Raw genomic sequence first — 18,967 nt, forward strand, 5'->3', positions numbered from 1 at the left:
CGCTTTTCAACACCGGAACAATTGGACTGGCCCACTTGTTGAACTCGACTGGCAATATAATTCCCTCACGTTGAAGTCTGTCCAGTTCGATCTCGACTTTCTCCCGCATCATATATGGAACTGCTCGGGCCTTGTGATGAACGGGCCGTGCATCAGGGACTAGATGGATCTGCATTTTGGCGCCTGTGAAGTTGCCGATGTCTGGCTCAAATAGCGCCGGAAATTTGTTTAGCACTTGAGCACGCGAGGCGTCATCCACCAAAGGCAGCGCTTCGATGTCATCCCAGTTCCATCGGATCTTTCCCAGCCAGCTTCTGCCGAACAGCGTTGGGCCATCACCTGGTACAATCCATAGTGATAAATCATGCACAGCTCCATCGTACGATACCTTCACTGCCGCACTGCCAATGACTGGTATGAGCTCCTTGGTGTAAGTGCGCAGCTTTGTATGAATTGGGCTTAGTTTTGGCCTTTGTGCCTTGTTGCCCCACAGTTTCTCAAAAGCCTTCTGGCTCATAATTGACTGACTCGCCCCCGTGTCCAATTCCATGGAAACTGGAATGCCGTTTAATTTGACTTTCAACAATATCGGAGGGCTTCCTCTTCAGCCTCGGGTTGAGTTGCCTCTCTTACTCATTCAGCATGATCCGCGCCGGATCGGTCATCTTCTGCCGACTCTGCCACGTGGTGAGTCGCAGCACGTTTGCACATTTGATGGAAGTGTCCCATTGTTCAGCAGCCTTTGCACACATAGTGCTTGAATCACATTGATGGGCTCGATGATTACCCCCGCACCGCCAACATGGTGTTAATGGATTCGCATTCAGGCCCCACGGTGGACTCTGAGTCATCCTAGGTCTGGCCTCTGCAGGCGTGTAGGTCCTGCCATGTATAGTTCTGCCTGCTGAAGGTGTTATTTTATGCACAGTACTTGCCGGTGAGCTTCGATGCTGAGAAGATATCTGCTTAGTGTTACCGTTCGTGGACATGAAAGTCTGGGCTATTGTAAAGGTCTTGCTCAGATCTGGGAATTCAGCAGACAGCAGTTTGCAAAGAATGACCTCGTGGCCGATTCCAAGCACGAAAAGTCCCGCAACATTTCCCCCCAAAATCCGGCAAATTCGCACGGTCCCGCAAGGCATCTTAGGTCGGCGACATAGCTCGCCACGTCCTGGCCTTCGGAGCGATGGTGCATATAAAAGCGATACCTGGCCATTAAGATGCTCTCCTTTGGCTTGAGGTGTTCCCGAATCAGCGTGCACAACTCTGCATATGTCTTGTCCGTTTGTTTCGTCGGTACTAGCAGATTTTTGATGAGGCCATATATCGCGGACCCACAAATGGTGAGGAGAATCGCCCTGCGCTTTGACTGCATTTCTGTCCGTATCCAGCTCGTTGGCCACGAAGTACTGGTCAAGACGCCCAACGAAGGCTTCCCAATCATCACCCTCAACAAATCTCTCAAGAATGCCAACGGCAGCCATGACCGCATGAAAGTTCGTGATCTGTTACTCGTCGCCAATTGTTATGTCCAGAATAACGCCACAAGACTAAGCTCAAACTGATGTGACCTTAGTCTCTTTAATCAAATGCTAGAGTGAGGAAGCAGCATGGCAGACAACCTTTTATACTTACTTGCACGAGGTGTACAGGTGATCCTTGGGTCTCCAACAGGTGCGCCCCCTGGTGTCAAGTCTTACTCGATTACAAAGTTTACATACATAACAGACAGCACCTGAGTGTGGGGAGCTGCCAGCAGCTTCCAGCCCTGAAGTCGTGCCTTCCACATCATGAGTTTTTCCTGAGGCCCCACTTATTGCGCCTGCAATGTCTGACCCTCAACGACAGCAACAGCACTCGGGGTGCAGTGCTGCATATTGGCTTGGTACCAGCATGGGGAGATCCGGGCTTGGGCAGTGAGAAAGGGAAGGGCGGGTGTAAGAAAGAGGCGCTCAATTATGCAACATGCAGCACACCACTGAACTGAGCAACCGGCTCAGGGTGGTATTGCAGCCTGCCTCCCGAGTGGTGCAAGCATCAAAAGCGCTGCTTCAGCACTCCAATTGTCCTTTTGATAATATTATGCGCGGCTATATGGCTCTTATTATATCGTTGTTCGACTTCTGTCTGAAGGCTCCACAGGGGGATCAAGAGCCAGGTGGCGAGGCTGTACCCTTTGTCCCCCAGCATCCAGCATTTACCTTGTGGTTCAGACTTCAACAGGTCAGACACAGTGCTCTCACGCAAGATGTGCGCAACATGGATGCTCCCTGGAAAGTTGGCATTCACTGCCATTATGTGCTGTGTATGGTCGCATACGATCTGCACGTAGAGTGAGTGAAATCCCTTATGGTTTCAGTACACCTCAGCCTCCTGTAATGGTGCTCGCAGGGCAATATGGGTACAGTCAACAGCACCCTGCACCTTGGGGAAGCTGGCAACGTGTGCAAAACCCAAAGCCCTTTCGCTCTGTGCCTCCCTGGTCATTGGGAAGTTTATAAATTCCATCCGGTGTGCATACGGTGCTTCGGTTACCTGTCGAATGCTGTGATGAGTAGCGTACTGAGAAATGCAGCATATGTCCCCAGCTGATGCCTGAAAAGAGCCACATGCATAAAAGGAAAGTGCCGCAGTCACCTTCATCTCGACAGAGAGTGCAATAATGTTGGTGGTACTGGGCTGAAGGTCTGCCTTAATGAGCTGGCAAATCTCATTGATCACTTCTTTTTGGAAGCGCAACCTTCGAACACACTGTTGTTCGGTCAGGTCCAAGTATGAGCGCTTCTGCCTGAAAATCCTTTGCGGCTAAAGCCTCCTCATCATTAGTCTGCGACCTCCTCCATTACCCTGATAACTCTGCTCAATAAACCTTCTCCCATCTGGATCCTCCATTAGACAGGTAGTCAGCAATACAGGCTGAGATAATACAGGCCCCATTCTTTTTAAATCTCCAGAATATTTTTAAATGAAAAAAATATAACTAAAATGCCTTTGATCTTAATAATTTACTCAGTACCAATAAAAATACCTTTCCCACTGTAAATTGCACTATAAAGTCACTGTTCACCTCAGAAATGCAGAGGTGCTGCTTTTGCTGACTGTACCGGTTTTGAAAATGACCGCTCCGAGCACTGCCACTCATTCCCGCCCACTTAACATCGTGTAAAATTACGTTTTCCAGGAAGGTATCCAGCTCCAGTGGTATGTTGGCCGTATGCCGTGAAAATTGGACCTTTTGGGCGGTTTGCGGGTGGTTCTGCACTGCGGACGGTGTGCATACTGCACGGCGGTATGTCAATGAATATTCCGCCGAGCGGTATGTTGGCGGTATGTAGGTGTTTTTTTCACCAAAATCACATTTTTGGGTGGTACATGGGCGGTATGTCAATGAATTTCAGGCCCTGTGTGTTCTAATGCCATTTCAAGATATGAGCGCATCATTTAGGCTGACATTCCAGTGCCATACTGAGTAGATTTCCAGAGGCCCAGGTCACTCTATGTTTAATCTTAAATGCCAGTTGATTTTCCTTATGTACTTATGTCATACTTATGTACTTTTTAAAAAATTGTGTGTCTTTTGATATGTAATTGTATATCTCTTTGTGTCCCTCATAATTCTCGCTGCATCTCTCTCCGTGTTACGCTCTTACTGCCTCCCTTTCTCCATGACTCTCAGAAACTTCCTTTGTTTCCTCTGCCCAATGCTGAATTATGTTGCTTTAGCTGTACAGGTAACCGAGAAACATGGTGCAGGTCAGAAGGCCACAGCTGGCACTTGGACCTAGGGCTGAAGGCAAGCACAGTTTGGGGCACAGCTAGAAGGGAGCTCAGGCCACAAGGAAGAAGAGGAGGTAGTGCATTTCTTTTACCAACCCAGCCCAGGCACTAGCTGCAAATCTGTTCACTGCCCACTGGCTGGAGTGATACCTCGAAGGCTACCCCTACCACACTTCATATCCCTTTTTACAGTAACCCGTCCTGCCCTACAAAGCCATCAAAGAAATAGAAGCATGGACAGGGAAAGGAATAGAGACCCGGCCGAGCACCAGTCTCACAAGGAAGAGCTCCCTAACACCGACCTAAGATGAGAGAAGAAAATAATTTTTAATAAATACTTCAAGTGGCACCCTTACACAAACTCTTCCTCTTTTTCCCTTTCCAGGAATGCCAATTCCAACATTGTTGGGGTGGGGGCAGTATAGTCGCAATCTGCACTCCCCTCCTCAATCCACTAAAAGCTTTCTCCTTGTGGCCCCTTCCTTTGACCCAGCTAACTTCAGCAAGTGCGATCCTGGCAAAACTATTGGGATCTTTAAAGAACCTTTAAGCCTTTATCTTTGTAGATGACATTGTAGGGTTGGAATAGGCATGTGGAAGTCATTGCTGTTATGATAGCTAGGAGTTCTTGGCTGTGAGTTTTGTCCATGATCCCACCCAGAGTCAGACGACTTGTGTGGAAGATGAAGGAAGATTCAGGCAGTGAAGCCTACTGCTACCTCACCAGCCAAACTCTGTTTCCTGTCCTTCAGAGCCCACTGGTTTTTCTATCCCTGTCCACCACAAGTAATTGAAAGTGGGGGAGGCAGGGCCTGGGCCCCCCAAGGATTCCGCTCCCTGGTGACCGTATTATCAATTCTCAGGGTCTCCTTGGGGAAAATGACAATAGGCCCCAGGAATCTGCAGTAAGAGCCTTGAGGACCATGTCGGTCTTGCAGCAGCCTTGTCTCCCTCCATTCTGGCCCCATTTACTTTCTGGTAAATGCCTCAATCTAAGATAGCTGATCATTGGATCTACAGAGCACTTCTGCCTAGCCACCTCTTCTGGTACTGAAGCACTGGTTCCTCTGTAGCACCACCAAGATTTTATAACCAGGCAATGCAGGACTCCCTTTTGGCAGCGGGAATCTAGCTGGGATCCTGATATGCACAGTTGATGAACCACAACTGAAGAAACTGGTTTGGGGTTCTGGTGATATCAGAGGAACGGACAGAACACTGCTGCTCGGAAACAATCCTGGTCTTTTTGTCTTAGCTTCAGAGCTTGCAGGGAAGGCATAATATACATCTCTGGGAACATTGTGGGCAAATATTCCTCTTTAGCATCATCTGGCCAAAGTGCGTGGAAAAAAATTAAGCCCTGTATATTAATGAAAATTTTCATTGGAATTGTTAGGTACACTGTTAAAAAGAAGTGATTGATTTCTGAATCATAAAACGCAAATCCACAAGCAAACTGTCTCAAACATAAATCTAATTAAGTCACATCTGATAGGTTGAAGTTGTTCACATGTGTGAATTCCCTTTAATCTCTGATCCTCCACTATATGCTGCAGGAAGCGGCAGTAGGCTTCAAATAATTCAAAGTGGGAAGGTTTGATTAATTCAGAAGAATGCTTTTTTTGATCTACTTTATGCTGGCTTGGACATCAAACAAAGTGAGATATATCTTCAGTTTCCTATTTGCTGTACCACTAAATGATTCATTGCTTATAATGGTTTCATGAGATTCATTTGTCATGTAAGGTTTTTCATTAAAGAATCATGTTGAAAAGTTACTGAAAAAAATGCTCAGACTTCAAACTTTTTCATTGTTTTAGACCATTGATTCATAGAATGTTACAACAAAGACACAGGCTTTTTGATCCATCAGTTCTGAGCCAGTGTTAATCTCCGCAGGTGTCATCTATTCTAATTCCGCTCTCCTGCTTGCTCCCTGTTACTTTTAATATTCCTCTCTTTCAAGCAAGTATTACATTTTGTTGAAAGGTACTGACGGACTGGATTATGAGGGGTTTAGATAGAAAGGATAGGAAGGATCTATTTCCCTTAGCAGAGAGGTCAATAATCAGGGGGCATAGATTTAAAGTCATTGGTAGAAGGATTAGAGGGGAGTTAAGGAGAACTCTTTTCACCCAGAGGGTGATGGGGGTCTGGAACTCACTGTCTGAAAGGGTGGTAAAGGCAGAAATCCTCATCACATTTAAAAAGTACTTGGATATGCACTTAAAGTGCTGTAACTTACAAGGCTACGGACCAAGAGCTGGAAAGTGGGATTCGGCTGGATAGCTCTTTTTCAACTGGCACAGATAAGACTGGCCAAATAGGCTCCTACTGGGCTGTAACTTTCTATGATTCTATGACTCATTTATGGCAGAGAATTCCACATTCTAACTGTCCTCTGAATAGTCAGGTGGTAGATGCAGTTCAATGTGGAAAAATGAGAAGTAATAGATTTTGGAATTAAGAGTGAGAAAAATAAGTACACCTTACATGGTAACATTTATAATGGTCTAGAGGACTCAAGGGAACTTCGTGTGCAGATACACAAGTCATTAAAGGGGGAACTCTAAATATACAAGGTCATAAAAAGGAAAATAGAATCCTCTGTAGAATCCTCTGTTTTGTATCTAGAATAGCATAGAGTACAAGAACAAGATAATGTTGACATTGTACAAGAACTTCTTAAAACATTTTTCTCACATCTTTTAATTGTTTTTGTGATTTTAATTATTTACCTTGTTACTGTTTTACTGATGCAGAAGAAACAATCTATCACTATTATTATAACCCTTCATAATCTTGAAACATAGAAACATAGAAAATAGATGCAGGAATAGGCCATTTGGCCCTTTGAGCCTGCACCACCATTCAATATGATCATGGCTGATCATGCAACTTTAGTACCCCATTCCTGCTTTCTCTCCATACCCTTTGATCCCTTTAGCCGTAAGGGCCACATCTAACTCCTTTTCAATATATCTAACGAACTGGCCTCAACAACTTTCTGTGGTAGAGAATTCCACAGGTTCACAATTCTCTGAGTGAAGAAGTTTCTCCTCATCTCGGTCCTAAATGGCTTACCCCTTACCCTGAGACTGTGACCCCTGGTTCTGGACTTCCCCAACATCAGGAACATTCTTCCTGCATCTAACCTGTCCAATCCCGTCAGAATTTTATATGTTTCTATGAGATCCCCTCTCATTCTTCTAATTTTCAGTGAATATAAGGCTAGTCGATCCAGTCTTTCTTCATATGTCAGCCCTGCCATCCTGGGAATTAGTCTGGTGAACCTTTGCTGCACTCCCTCAATAGCAAGAATGTCCTTCCTCAGATTAGGAGACCAAAACTACACAATATTCAAGGTGTGGCCTCACCAAGGACCTGTACAACTGCAGTAAGACCTCCCTGCTCCTATACTCAAATCCTCTCGCTATGAAGGCCAACATGCCATTTGCCTTCTTCACTGCCTACTGTACTGGCATGCCAACTTTCAATGACTGATGTACCATGGCACCCAGGTCTCGTTACACCTCCCCTTTTCCTAATCTGTCACCATTCAGATAATATTCTGCCTTCCTATTTTTGCCACCAAAGTGGATAACCTCACATTTATCCACATTATCCTGCATCTGCCATGCATTTGCCCATTCACCTAACCTGCCCAAGTCACCCTGCAGCCTCTTAGCATCGTCCTCACAGCTCACACCGCCACCCAGCTTAGTGTCATCTGCAAACTTGGAGATATTACATTCAATTCCTTCACCCAAATCATTAATGTATATTGTAAATAGCTGGGGTCCCAGCACAGAACCTTGCGGCACCCCACTAGTCACTGCCTGCCATTCTGAAAAGGCTCCGTTTATTCCTACTCTTTGCCTCCTGTCTGCCAACCAGTTCTCTATCCACATCAATACATTACCCCCAATACCATGTGCTTTAATTTTGCACACTAATCTCTTGTGTGGGACCTTGTCAAAAGCCTTTTGAAAATCCAAATACACCACAACCACTGGTTCTCCCTTGTCCACTCTACTAGTTACATCCTCAAAAAATTCCAGAAGATTTGTCAAGCATGATTTCCCTTTCATAAATCCATGCTGACTTGGACTGATCCTGTCACTGCTTTCCAAATGCGCTGCTATTACATCTTTAATAATTGATTCCAACATTTTCCCCACTACCGATGTCAGGCTAATCGGTCTATAATTCTGTTTTCTCTCTCCCTTTTTTAAGAAGTGGGATTACATTAGCTAACCTTCAATCCATAGGAACTGATCCAGAGCCTATAGAATGTTGGAAAATGGTTATTAATGTATCCACTATTTCTAGGGTTACTTCCTTAAGTACTCTGGGATGCAGACTATTAGGCCCTGGGGATTTATTAGCCTTCAATCCCATCAATTTCCCTAACACAAGTTCCTGACTAATAAGGATTTCCTTCAGTTCCTCCTTCTCGCTAGACCCTCTGCCCCCTATTATTTTTGGGAGGTCATTTGTGTCTTCCTTAATGAAGACAGAACCAAAGTATTTGTTCAATTGGTCTGCCATTTCCTTGTTCCCCATTATGAATTCACCTGATCCTGACTGCGGGACCTACATTAGACTTCACTAATCTTTTTGTCTTCACATATCTATAGAAGCTTTTGCAGTCAGTTTTTATGTTTCCTGCAAGCTTACTCTCGTACTCTATTTTTCCCCCTCCTAATTAAACACTTAGTCCTCCTCTGCTGGATTCTAAATTTCTCCCAGTCCTCAGGTTTGCTGCTTTTTCTGGCCAATTTATATGCCTCTTCCTTGGATTTAACACTATCCCTAATTTCCCTTGTTAGCCACGGTTGAGCCACCTTCCCCTTTTTATTTTTATGCCAGACAGGGCTGTACAATTGTTGTAGTTCATCCATGTGATCTTTAAATGTCTGCCATTGCTTAACATCGTCAGCCCTTTAATTATCATTCGCCAATCTATCCTTGCCAATTCACGTCTCATACCATCGAAGTTACCTTTCCTCTAGTTTAGGACCCTAGTCTCTGAATTAACTGTGTCACTCTCCATCTTAATGAAGAATTCTACCATATTATGGTCACTCTTTCCCAAGGGGCCTTGCACGACCAGATTGCTAATTAATCCTTTCTCATTACACAAGACCCAGTCTAGGATGGCCTGCTCTCTAGTTGGTTCCTCGACATATTGGTCTGGAAAACCATCCCTTTTACACTCCAGGAAATCCTCCTCCACAGTACTTCTACCAGCTTGGTTAGCCCAATCTATATGTAGATTAAAGTCACCCATGATAACTGCTGTACCCTTATTGCACGCATCCCTAATTTCCTGTTTGATGCCATTCCCAACCTCCCTACTACTCTTTGGTGGTTTGTACACAACTCCCACTAACGTTTTCTGCCTTTTGGTGTTTTGCAGCTCTACCCATATAGATTCCACATCATCCAAGCTAATGTCCTTCCGACTATTGCGTTAATCTCCTCTTTAACCAGCAACGCTACTCCACCTCCTTTTCCTTCCTGTTTATCCTTCCTGAATATTGAATACTCCTGGATGTTGAGTTCCCAGCCTTGGTCACCCTGGAGCCATGTCTCCGTAATCCCAATTACATCATATCCGTTAACAGCTATCTGTGCAGTTAATTCAGCCACCTTATTACAAAGGTTCTTTGCATTGCGACTCAGAGCCTTCAGGCTTGTTTTTTTAACACGCTTTGTCCTTTTAGAATTATGTTGTAATGTGGCCCTTTTTGATTTTTACCCTTGATTTCTCTGCCCTCCACTCTTGTTTTTCTCCTTCCTACCTTTTGCTTCTGCCCCCTTTTTATTTCCCTCTGCCTCCCTACGTAGATTCCCATCCCCTTGCCATATTAGTTTAAACCCTCCCCAACAACACAAGCAAACACTCCGCCGAGGACATCGGTTGCGGTCCTGCCCAGGTGCAGACCGTCCGGTTTGTACTGGTCCCACCTCCCCCAGAACCGGTTCCAATGTCCCAGGAATTTGAATCCTGATCTTGAAGATCTCTTATCAGGTCTTCCATTAGCCTTCTCAGCTCTGATGTTTCGGCTTTGATGTTTTTGGGGCGGTAATGGCAGCCGGGGAAGGGGGGTGGCAGGGATAAAGTTTGCGCCTCAGTAAGTAACATTGGGCAGATGCGCCTGAGTCAGGGAGCACAATGCTAAGGGAGGCATTGTATACCTATCTTGTGCACGAGCATGGGAAACTCCCAAGCTAAAGAGAGACACCTGGGCGGCGGAGGGGGAGCGGGGGGCGGAATTTTTTAAAAAGCCACAAAAACATTGCCCGCGCCACCACAACACAAATCACAAAAAGAAGTAAAAGAAAATACAATCACACTTACCTTTGGAGTCCATTGCGTACCTCTCTGCTGTCAGAATCGTCAGGCCACCTGAATTCCCAGGCTGTCACTGCGGGGTACACTGCGGAGTGTACGGGTCGGGCAAGTGTCAAAACTCGCGCCAGTTTCACAACCAGGGGCGTTGCACACCCGGCGCAGCTCTTCCAGGCAGTGTTGCTCCGCTCCACCGCAAAACCGGACCCGAGGATTGCTGCGAGGCGCTGGAGGCTGACCGCCCGGCCGGCAGACCTCACCACCGCCATTGCTGCCGTTGCGGGACAAAAAACGGAGCGGAGAGAAGCCAAAAATTCGCCCCTGAATTTTTCATCTTACTTTAAGACTTTATCTCCTCACCCTTGGTAATATGCTAGTGAATCTCTGCTGCACCTTTTCCAACTGGTTTGATATCTTTCCTATACTAAGATTCCCCAAACTGTACACAATATTCCAACTAACAAAAATCTTGGACAGTGCAACAACTTAACAGATGATTGTGACAGAGTCCAACTTATAGTTTTTCAACTTGAAGATCTGTAGTGCAACTGATCTCCAATTCTTTGTCACTTGAAAGAATAAGGGGCCGAAATTGGGACATACCGCCGCTAGTGACCATTTCCCATACCTCCTATCAACAAGAGCAGACATTGATGACGAGATTCAACACCGCCTCCAGTGCAGCCTTCGGCCGCCTGAGGAAAAGAGTGTTCGAAGACCAGGCCCTCAAATCTGTCACCAAGCGCATGATCTACAGGGCTGTAGTAATACCCGCTCTCCTGTATGGCTCAGAGACATTGACCATGTACAGTAGACACCTCATGTCCCTGGAGAAATACCACCAACGATGTCTCCGCAAGATCCTACAAATCCCCTGGGAGGACAGACACACTAACATTAGCGTCCTCGACCAGGCCAACATCCCCAGCATTGAAACACTGACCACTCTTGATCAGCTCCGCTGGGCAGGCCACATTGTCTGCATGCCAGACACGAGACTCCCAAAGCAAGCGCTCTACTCGGAATTCCTTCATGGCAAACGAGCCAAAGGTGGGCAGAGGAAATGTTACAAAGACACCCTCAAAGCCTCCCTGATAAAGTGCAACATCCCCACCGACACCCTTGGGAGTCCCTGGCCAAAGACCGCCATAAGTGGAGGAAGTGCATCCGGGAGGGCGCTGAGCCCCTCGAGTCTCATCGCCGAGAGCATGCAGAAAACAAGCTCAGGCAGCAGAAGGAGCGTGCGGCAAATCTGTCCCACCGTCGCTTACCCTCAATGACTATCTGACTATCTGTACTGGGCGGTAAAAAACGACGCACCGCCCGCGGACCGCTGAAAAATGGGCGAACCGTTTGTTTGACCAATTTCGGTCCCTAAATATTTAAATTTATAAACTCCTTAAATTGCTAAAGAAAAACCTCAAACTACTTCACGTACAATAAAGTACAGTACTGTTATGTACGTGAACAGAACAGCCATTTTGCATACAGCAACTCCGATCAGAGAATTCTGTTCATAGTTTACCTGTAACTCATACTCCCATCTAGCAAGGCTTTGATCCAGAAATATTATCTTATGAAATTTTTTTCATCTGGAGAGCTGAACTTTTGACAATTTTTAAAAATTTGTTCGTGAGTTGTGGGCATCACTGCCAAGGCCAGCATTTATTGCCCATCCCTAAATGAACTTCGAGAAGATGATGGTGAGCCGCATTCTTGAACCGCTGAGGTCCATGTGGTGAAGGTTCTCCCACAGTGCTGTTAGGTAGAGAGTTCCAGGATTTTGATTCAGTGACGATGAAGGAACGGCAATATAATTCCAAGTCAGGATGGTGTTTGACTTCGAGGGGAACTTGGAGGTGATGGTGTTCGCATGCAGCTGCTAGGTGGTAGAGGTTGCGGGTTTGGGAGGTGCTGTCGATCTGACAATGCACAATTCCCTCAGTACTGGATTGGAGTGTGAGCCTAGTTTATGTGCCAATAACTTGAACTTACAAGCTTTTGAATCGGGTCAGGTGCTATCACCTGAGCCAAGGTGACACTTATGGCCACCACAGTTTTCAATCAGATTATTATTGCTATTTTGATTTAGCTTCACTACGCGGGATAATCAGGCTGAATTTTACTCTGTTTTTTGCTAGGCTGGCTCGGCCAGCAAAATACTTGAAAATCAAAGAGGAAGCAGATGATATTGACCTGGAAAGTCTACTCAAAGGTAATAACTTTTCTGGACCTACTTTGCTTTCACATGCTGTTAGTCCACTGGATTAAGAACTGGTAGCAATCAATTTAAAAAAAGAGACTGGGCAAGTAAAATAAGTAATGAGATGGCAGTCATATTTGTGCCATTCTTACAACCCTCAATTCATTTCCTAATCAGATATTTGTGCAGTTCTTTTTTAAGGTACTAACACAGTATCAACTGCCTTATTTGGAAGTTCATCCTATATGTCATTCTAATTCAGTTTTTATCTTCAGACCTGATTATTTTATGTTTCTCCTGAAATTCTCCAGTCAGTTGGTTTTGTGCTGCTATGAATGTATATTGTGTAATGTGAGTATGGGCCACCATCTTGTAAGTTATCCCTCCTTCAGATCCCTGACACCGAGAGGATAGACAACTTACTTCAAGACTTGTGCTACTCTTGAAACAGCTGGCAGTGATGTGCTAGATTGATGTAGGTTAACTCAATCACTGATTTTTTTCCATTGCGAAAACACCCTGGACAGATGGAAGAGATCAGAAAATTCAGATTGTACTCAAAAGAGTAGCTTTTCTGAGATCACGATGGTGAGGGACCTCATGCATGCATTGGAAAATCCTATGATTTTCTTGTGGATGTGAGGTACCTCGCCATAGGTGAGGATTCAAAAAAATCTATCGCTTTTAAGCAAACAGTTTACTGCTGGAAATCAAAAAAAGCATGGGTATGCACAACATTCATTCCTGAGTGCAAAATTAATCTTGATTTCTATGATGTGGTTTTCTTTCAAAGTATGCAAAACCTTTTTGACTATATTGGTGATATTTGTATGAAACACGTCAACAGAGCTTTGCTTGTCAGTCAAAGGACATGGTATAAAATATCTTGTTTGTATTGAGTTGAGAATTTCTATTCTACAAACCAATAATTCTTGCATATTTGAACAGTGGGAAATTTAGCATTCAGCAACAGATGAAATACAGGATCACAAGATAATTAAGGGTGTGAAGGTCATTTGCCCATCTTAATTCATTCATCTAGAGTGTCCCTAAAGTCCCCCCACCATTGCAGTATCCAATTGTGTCTTAAAAACTTTGCTCCTAATACTCTTTCCAATGGACCATTCCAAGTGTTGATCACTCTTCATCGGCATATCACCCACTACCACCTGCTTACCGCCGAAAAATGTAAGTTTCCTCAAAAAGCAGGTACATACCGTCGACGTACTGCCCGGCGGAAAATTCATGTGACATAATGCCAAGCGGTATGCACACCGTCTGCCATGTAGAACCCCCCACATACCGCCACAAAGTGCAAGTTTCATGACATACTGCTGATATACCGCTGCAACTGCATACTGTCCTGGAGAAGGTGCTTTTAAGTGGATCTTAAGTGGGCAGTATGGACACAGAGCTGACAAGTTTGTTTGATATTACACAGATTTTTATAGTTCTTGTTATGTATTTAACCCTTTTAACTTGCATTACACCTGACCACCAGAGGGCCCACCTGTTGGAGTCCCAAGGGATCTCAGCACCCACGAGGTACCTACACTCTGGAACCTTAATAAAGGAGCTAAGGTCACACTTGCTCATGACACACAGTACTCAGTCTCACCATTTATTATGAGTATAACAATTGGTGCGAAAATGCAAAGAACAGTCAGCATCCTGGAGAAGTTCTCAGAAGGGGACGATTGGGAGGCCTTCATGGAGAGACTCGACCAATACTTTGTGGCCAACGAGCTGGAAGGGGACGAGAACACCACCAAACAAAGGGAGATCCTCCGAACTGTCTGTGGGGCAACAACCTATGGCCTCATGAAGAATCTCCTGGCCCCGGCAAAACCAACAGAGAAATCCTATGAAGAATTGTGTACGTTGGTCCGGGAGCACCTAAGTCCTAAGGAAAGCATTTTGATGGCGAGATATCGGTTCTACAAGTGTCAACGATCAGAGGGCCAGGAAGTGGCAAGCTATGTCGCCGAACTAAGGCAGGACATTGTGAGTTTAAGGGATTCCTAGAACAAATGCTCGGAGACTCTTTTGTACTGGGCATCGGACATGAGATAATCTTTCGCAAACTGTTGACTGTAGAAACTCCGAATCTGAGTAAAGCCATAACGATAGCCCGAACATTTATGTCCACCAGCGACAACACCAAGCAGATTTCGCAGAACAAAGTTGTTTCGGCTAATACTGTGCATAAAGTAACGTCGGTTTTGAGCAGAAATATACACGGCAGAACGTACACGCGGGCTGCTGTGGTCCGACCTCAATTGACCCAGAGTCCGCTATCATCTGTAAATATGAGGCAGTTAACACCCTGTTGGCACTGCGGAGGTGATCATCGGCCCCATCAATGCCGCTTTAAGCACTATGCGTGTAATGGTTGCAGAACAATGGGACACCTCCAACGAATGTGCAGGCGAGCTGCAAACCCTGCAAACCACCACGTTGCAGAGGAAGATCGATCCATAGTGGATCAGACTAAGTTGGAAACTCGTACGGAGGAGGCAGAAGTGTATGGGGTACACACGTTCACGACTAAATGCCCACCAATAATATTGAAAGTTGAACTGAATGGCATTCCAGTATCTATGGAGCTGGACACGGGGGCAAGTCAGTCCATAATGAGTAAAAAGGCCTTCGACAGGCTGTGGGGAAAGAAGGCACACAAGCCCAAGCTCAGCCCTATTCACACTAAACTAAGGACTTGCACCAAGGAACTAATCCCTGTAATTGGCAGTGCAGAAGTCAAAGTCTCCTATGTTGGAGCAGTACACGAAGTCCGGCTGTGGATTGTGCCAGGAGATGGCCCCACGTTGTTTGGCAGAAGCTGGCTGGAAAAAATCCGCTGGAACTGGGACAACATCCAAGCGCTTTCGTCCATCGACAATGCCTCATATACCCAGGTTCTAAGCAAGTTCCCATCGTTATTCGAGCCAGGCATTGGAAACTTCTTGGAGGCGAAAATGCAGATCCATTTGGTTCCCGGTACACGACCCATCCACCACAAGGCACAGGCGGTACCATACACGATGCGGGAAAAAGTGGAAATTGAGCTGGACAGGCTGCAACATGAAGGCATCATCGCGCCGGTGGAATTCAACGACTGGGCCAGTCCAATTGTCCTGGTACTCAAGGAGGATGGTACGGTTAGAATTTGCGAATTACGATTAACTGTTTTTCGCTGCAGGACCAGTACCCGCTACCCAAGGCAGACGATCTATTTGTGACCCTGGCTGGAGGGAAGACGTTTACCAAGCTGGACCTGACCTCGGCCCACATGACGCAGGAGCTGGAGGAGTCTTCGAAAGGCCTCACCTGCATCAACACGCACAAAGGTCTGTTTATCTACAACCGGTGCCCGTTCGGGATTCGGTCGGCCGCGGCGATCTTCCAGCGGAACATGGAGAGCCTGCTAAAGAGGGTTCCTTGCACAGTGGTCTTCCAGGACGACATATTGGTTACAGGTCAGGACAACATGAGGCACTTGAAGAATCCGGAGGAGGTTCTTAGTCGGTTGGATTGCGTGGGGCTCAGGTTGCGCAAGAGAGACGACTGGGTATGAGGGAATTCACAAGAGGCTGCCTTTAAGAAAGCCAGAAATTTATTGTGTTCTAACAAACTGCTTGTCCTGTATAATCCATGTAAACGATCAGTGTTAGCTTGCGATGAGTCATCATACAGGGTCGGGTGTGTGTTACAACAGGCTAATGATTCGGGGATTTTGCAACCGGTTGCGTATGCATCCAGGAGTTTGTCCAAGGCCGAAAGGGCCTTCAGCGTGGTTGAAAAAGAGGCTCTGGTGTGCGTTTATGGAGCAAAAAAAAGTGCACCAGTATTTATTTGGCCTCAAGTTCGAGATTGAAACTGACCACAAGCTGCTCAGCGCTATTCTTTGAGAGCAAAGGGATCAAAACTAATGCCTCTGCCCGCATCCAAAGATGGGCGCTCACGCTGTCGGCAGACAACTATGTTAATCGGCCACAGACCGGGCACAGAGAACTACGCAGATACTCTCAGTCGGCTACCATTGCCCACCCACCGGGGTGGAAATGGCACAGCCAGCGGACTTGCGCATGGTCATGGAGGCATTGAGAATGAGAAGTCCCCTGTTACAGCCCGCCAGATCAGGACCTGGACCAGCCAGGATCCTTTATTTTCCTTGGTAAAAAACTGTGTCCTCCATGGGAGCTGGTCCAGTATCCCAGTGGAGATGCAGGATGTGATTAAGCCGCTCTACAGATGCAAAGACGAGTTGTCCCTGCAGGTGAACTGTCTTTTGTGGGGCAATCGTGTGGTCTTGCCCAAGAAAGGCAGAGACACATTTATTTGCGAACTGCACAACACCCACCCAGGCATCATAATGATGAAAGCCATAGCCAGATCTCACGTGTGGTGGCCTGGCATCGACTCAGATTTAGAGTCATGCGTGCGCCAGTGCAACACTTGCTCTCAGTTGAGCAATGCACCCAGAGAGACACCGCTAAGTTTGTGGTCGTGGCCATCCAAACCGTGGTCGAGGTTCCATGTAGACTATGCGGGCCCATTCCTAGGCAAAATGTTTTTGGTTGTCATGGACGCTTACTCAAAATGGATTGAATGTGCAATAAGGTCTGTAAGCACATCCATGGCCACTATTGAAAGCCTACGAGCCATGTTTGCCACGCACGGCTTGCCTGACGTCCTAGTCAGCGACAATGGGCCGTACTTCACCAGTGCTGAATTCAAGGAATGCATGACCTGCAATGGGATCAAACTTGTCACATCTGCTCCGTTCAAACCCGCATCCAAAGGCCAGGCAGAATGGGCAGTTCAGACCATCAAGAAAAGCTTGAAACGTATGTCGAAGACTCCCTGCAGACTCGGTTGTCTCGAGTGCTGCTCAGCTACTGCACCAGACCCCACTCTCTCACCGGGATTCCCCCAGCTGAGCTGCTCATGAAAAGGGCGCTTAAAACAAGCTCTCTCTTGTCCACCCTGATCTCCATGATCACGTGGAGGGCAAGCGGCATCAACAAAGTATATACCATGACCGTGCAAATTTGTCACGCGATATTGAGATCAATGATCTTGTGTTTGTGCTCAATTATGGACATGGTCCCAAATGGCTTGCTGGCACGGTCACAGCCAAAGAAGGGAGTAGGGTGTTTCAGGTCAAACTGACCAATGGACAAGCGCTCAGAAAACATTTGAGCCAAATCAAATTGCGGTTCACCAACAGCTACGAACAACTCGAAGAGGACACCACCAACTTTGACCTTCCAACACACACACAAGTGGCAACAAACATAGCTCATTATCCCCAGCAGCCCGGCAAGGCCGGCTGCCCAACAGCCCAGTGAAGAAATGACCAACCCACCCACACCAGCATTTGTACTGAGATGATCGACAAGGGAGCGTAAAGCCCCAAATCATCTCACCTTGTAAATAAGTCTACTATTGACTTCACAGGGGAGTGATGTTATGTATTTAACTCTTTGTAACTTGCATTATACCTGACCATCAGAGGGTCCAACTGTTGGAGTCCCAAGGGATCCCAGCATCCTTTGGGAGCACAGTATATAAGCAGGCCACCATCGAGGTACCTGTACTCGGGAACCTTAATAAAGGAGCTAAGGTCACACTTGCTCATTACACACAGTACTCAGTCTGACCATTTATTATGAATATAACAGTTCTCTGCAGTTTGGTATTTTTTAATGGATTGTAGTATTTTCTAGTGTTAGCCAATAATATAAATGGTCTAATAAAGCTTTATTTACTCCTTTATTAATGAACTATCATTAAAAATTTATTAGTCTATCTTAACCCCAGTCTCTCTCCCACCCCCCCCCCACCCCACTCTCACTCACCCCCAGTCACTCTCCCCCCAGTCGCTCTCCCCCCAGTCTCTCTCACCCCCCAGTCTCTCTCACCCCCCAGTCTCTCTCACCCCCCAGTCTCTCTCACCCCCCAGTCTCTCTCACCCCCCAGTCTCTCTCACCCCCCAGTCTCTCTCACCCCCCAGTCTCTCTCACCCCCCAGTCTCTCTCACCCCCCAGTCTCTCTCACCCCCCAGTCTCTCTCACCCCCCAGTCTCTCTCACCCCCCCAGTCTCTCTCACCCCCCAGTCTCTCTCAACCCCCAGTCTCTCTCACCCCCCAGTCTCTCACACCCCCCAGTCTCTCACACCCCCCAGTCTCTCTCACCCCCCAGTCTCTCACACCCCCCAGTCTCTCACACCCCCCAGTCTCTCACACCCCCCAGTCTCTCACACCCCCCAGTCTCTCACACCCCCCAGTCTCTCACACCCCCCAGTCTCTCACACCCCCCAGTCTCTCACACCCCCCAGTCTCTCACACCCCCCAGTCTCTCACACCCCCGAGTCTCTCACACCCCCCAGTCTCTCACACCCCCCAGTCTCTCACACCCCCCAGTTTCTCACCCCCCCCCCAGTCTCTCACACCCCCAGTCTCTCACACCCCCAGTCTCTCACACCCCCAGTCTCTCACACCCCCCAGTCTCTCACACCCCCCCAGTCTCTCACACCCCCCCCCAGTTTCTCTCACTCCCCAGTTTCTCACACTCCCCAGTTTCTCACACCCCCCAGTCTCTCTCACCCTCCAGTCTCTCTCCCCGCA

At 46.8% G+C, this 18,967-nt stretch overlaps 1 protein-coding gene across 4 annotated transcripts in view; it reads left to right on the top strand.

Moving 5' to 3' along the window:
- Positions 1-18,967, top strand: part of LOC139273836 (lethal(3)malignant brain tumor-like protein 4) — a 563,891-nt gene that overhangs the window by 284,784 nt on the left and 260,140 nt on the right. For all 4 annotated transcript variants that reach the window (XM_070890916.1, XM_070890932.1, XM_070890926.1 and 1 more), the window contains exon 20: positions 12,277-12,350. In XM_070890916.1, coding sequence (XP_070747017.1) covers positions 12,277-12,350 — 74 coding nt within the window. The remainder of the gene's footprint in view (positions 1-12,276; positions 12,351-18,967) is intronic.

Source organism: Pristiophorus japonicus, chromosome 1 (assembly GCF_044704955.1).
Source record: "Pristiophorus japonicus isolate sPriJap1 chromosome 1, sPriJap1.hap1, whole genome shotgun sequence".
NCBI lineage: Eukaryota > Metazoa > Chordata > Chondrichthyes > Pristiophoridae > Pristiophorus > Pristiophorus japonicus.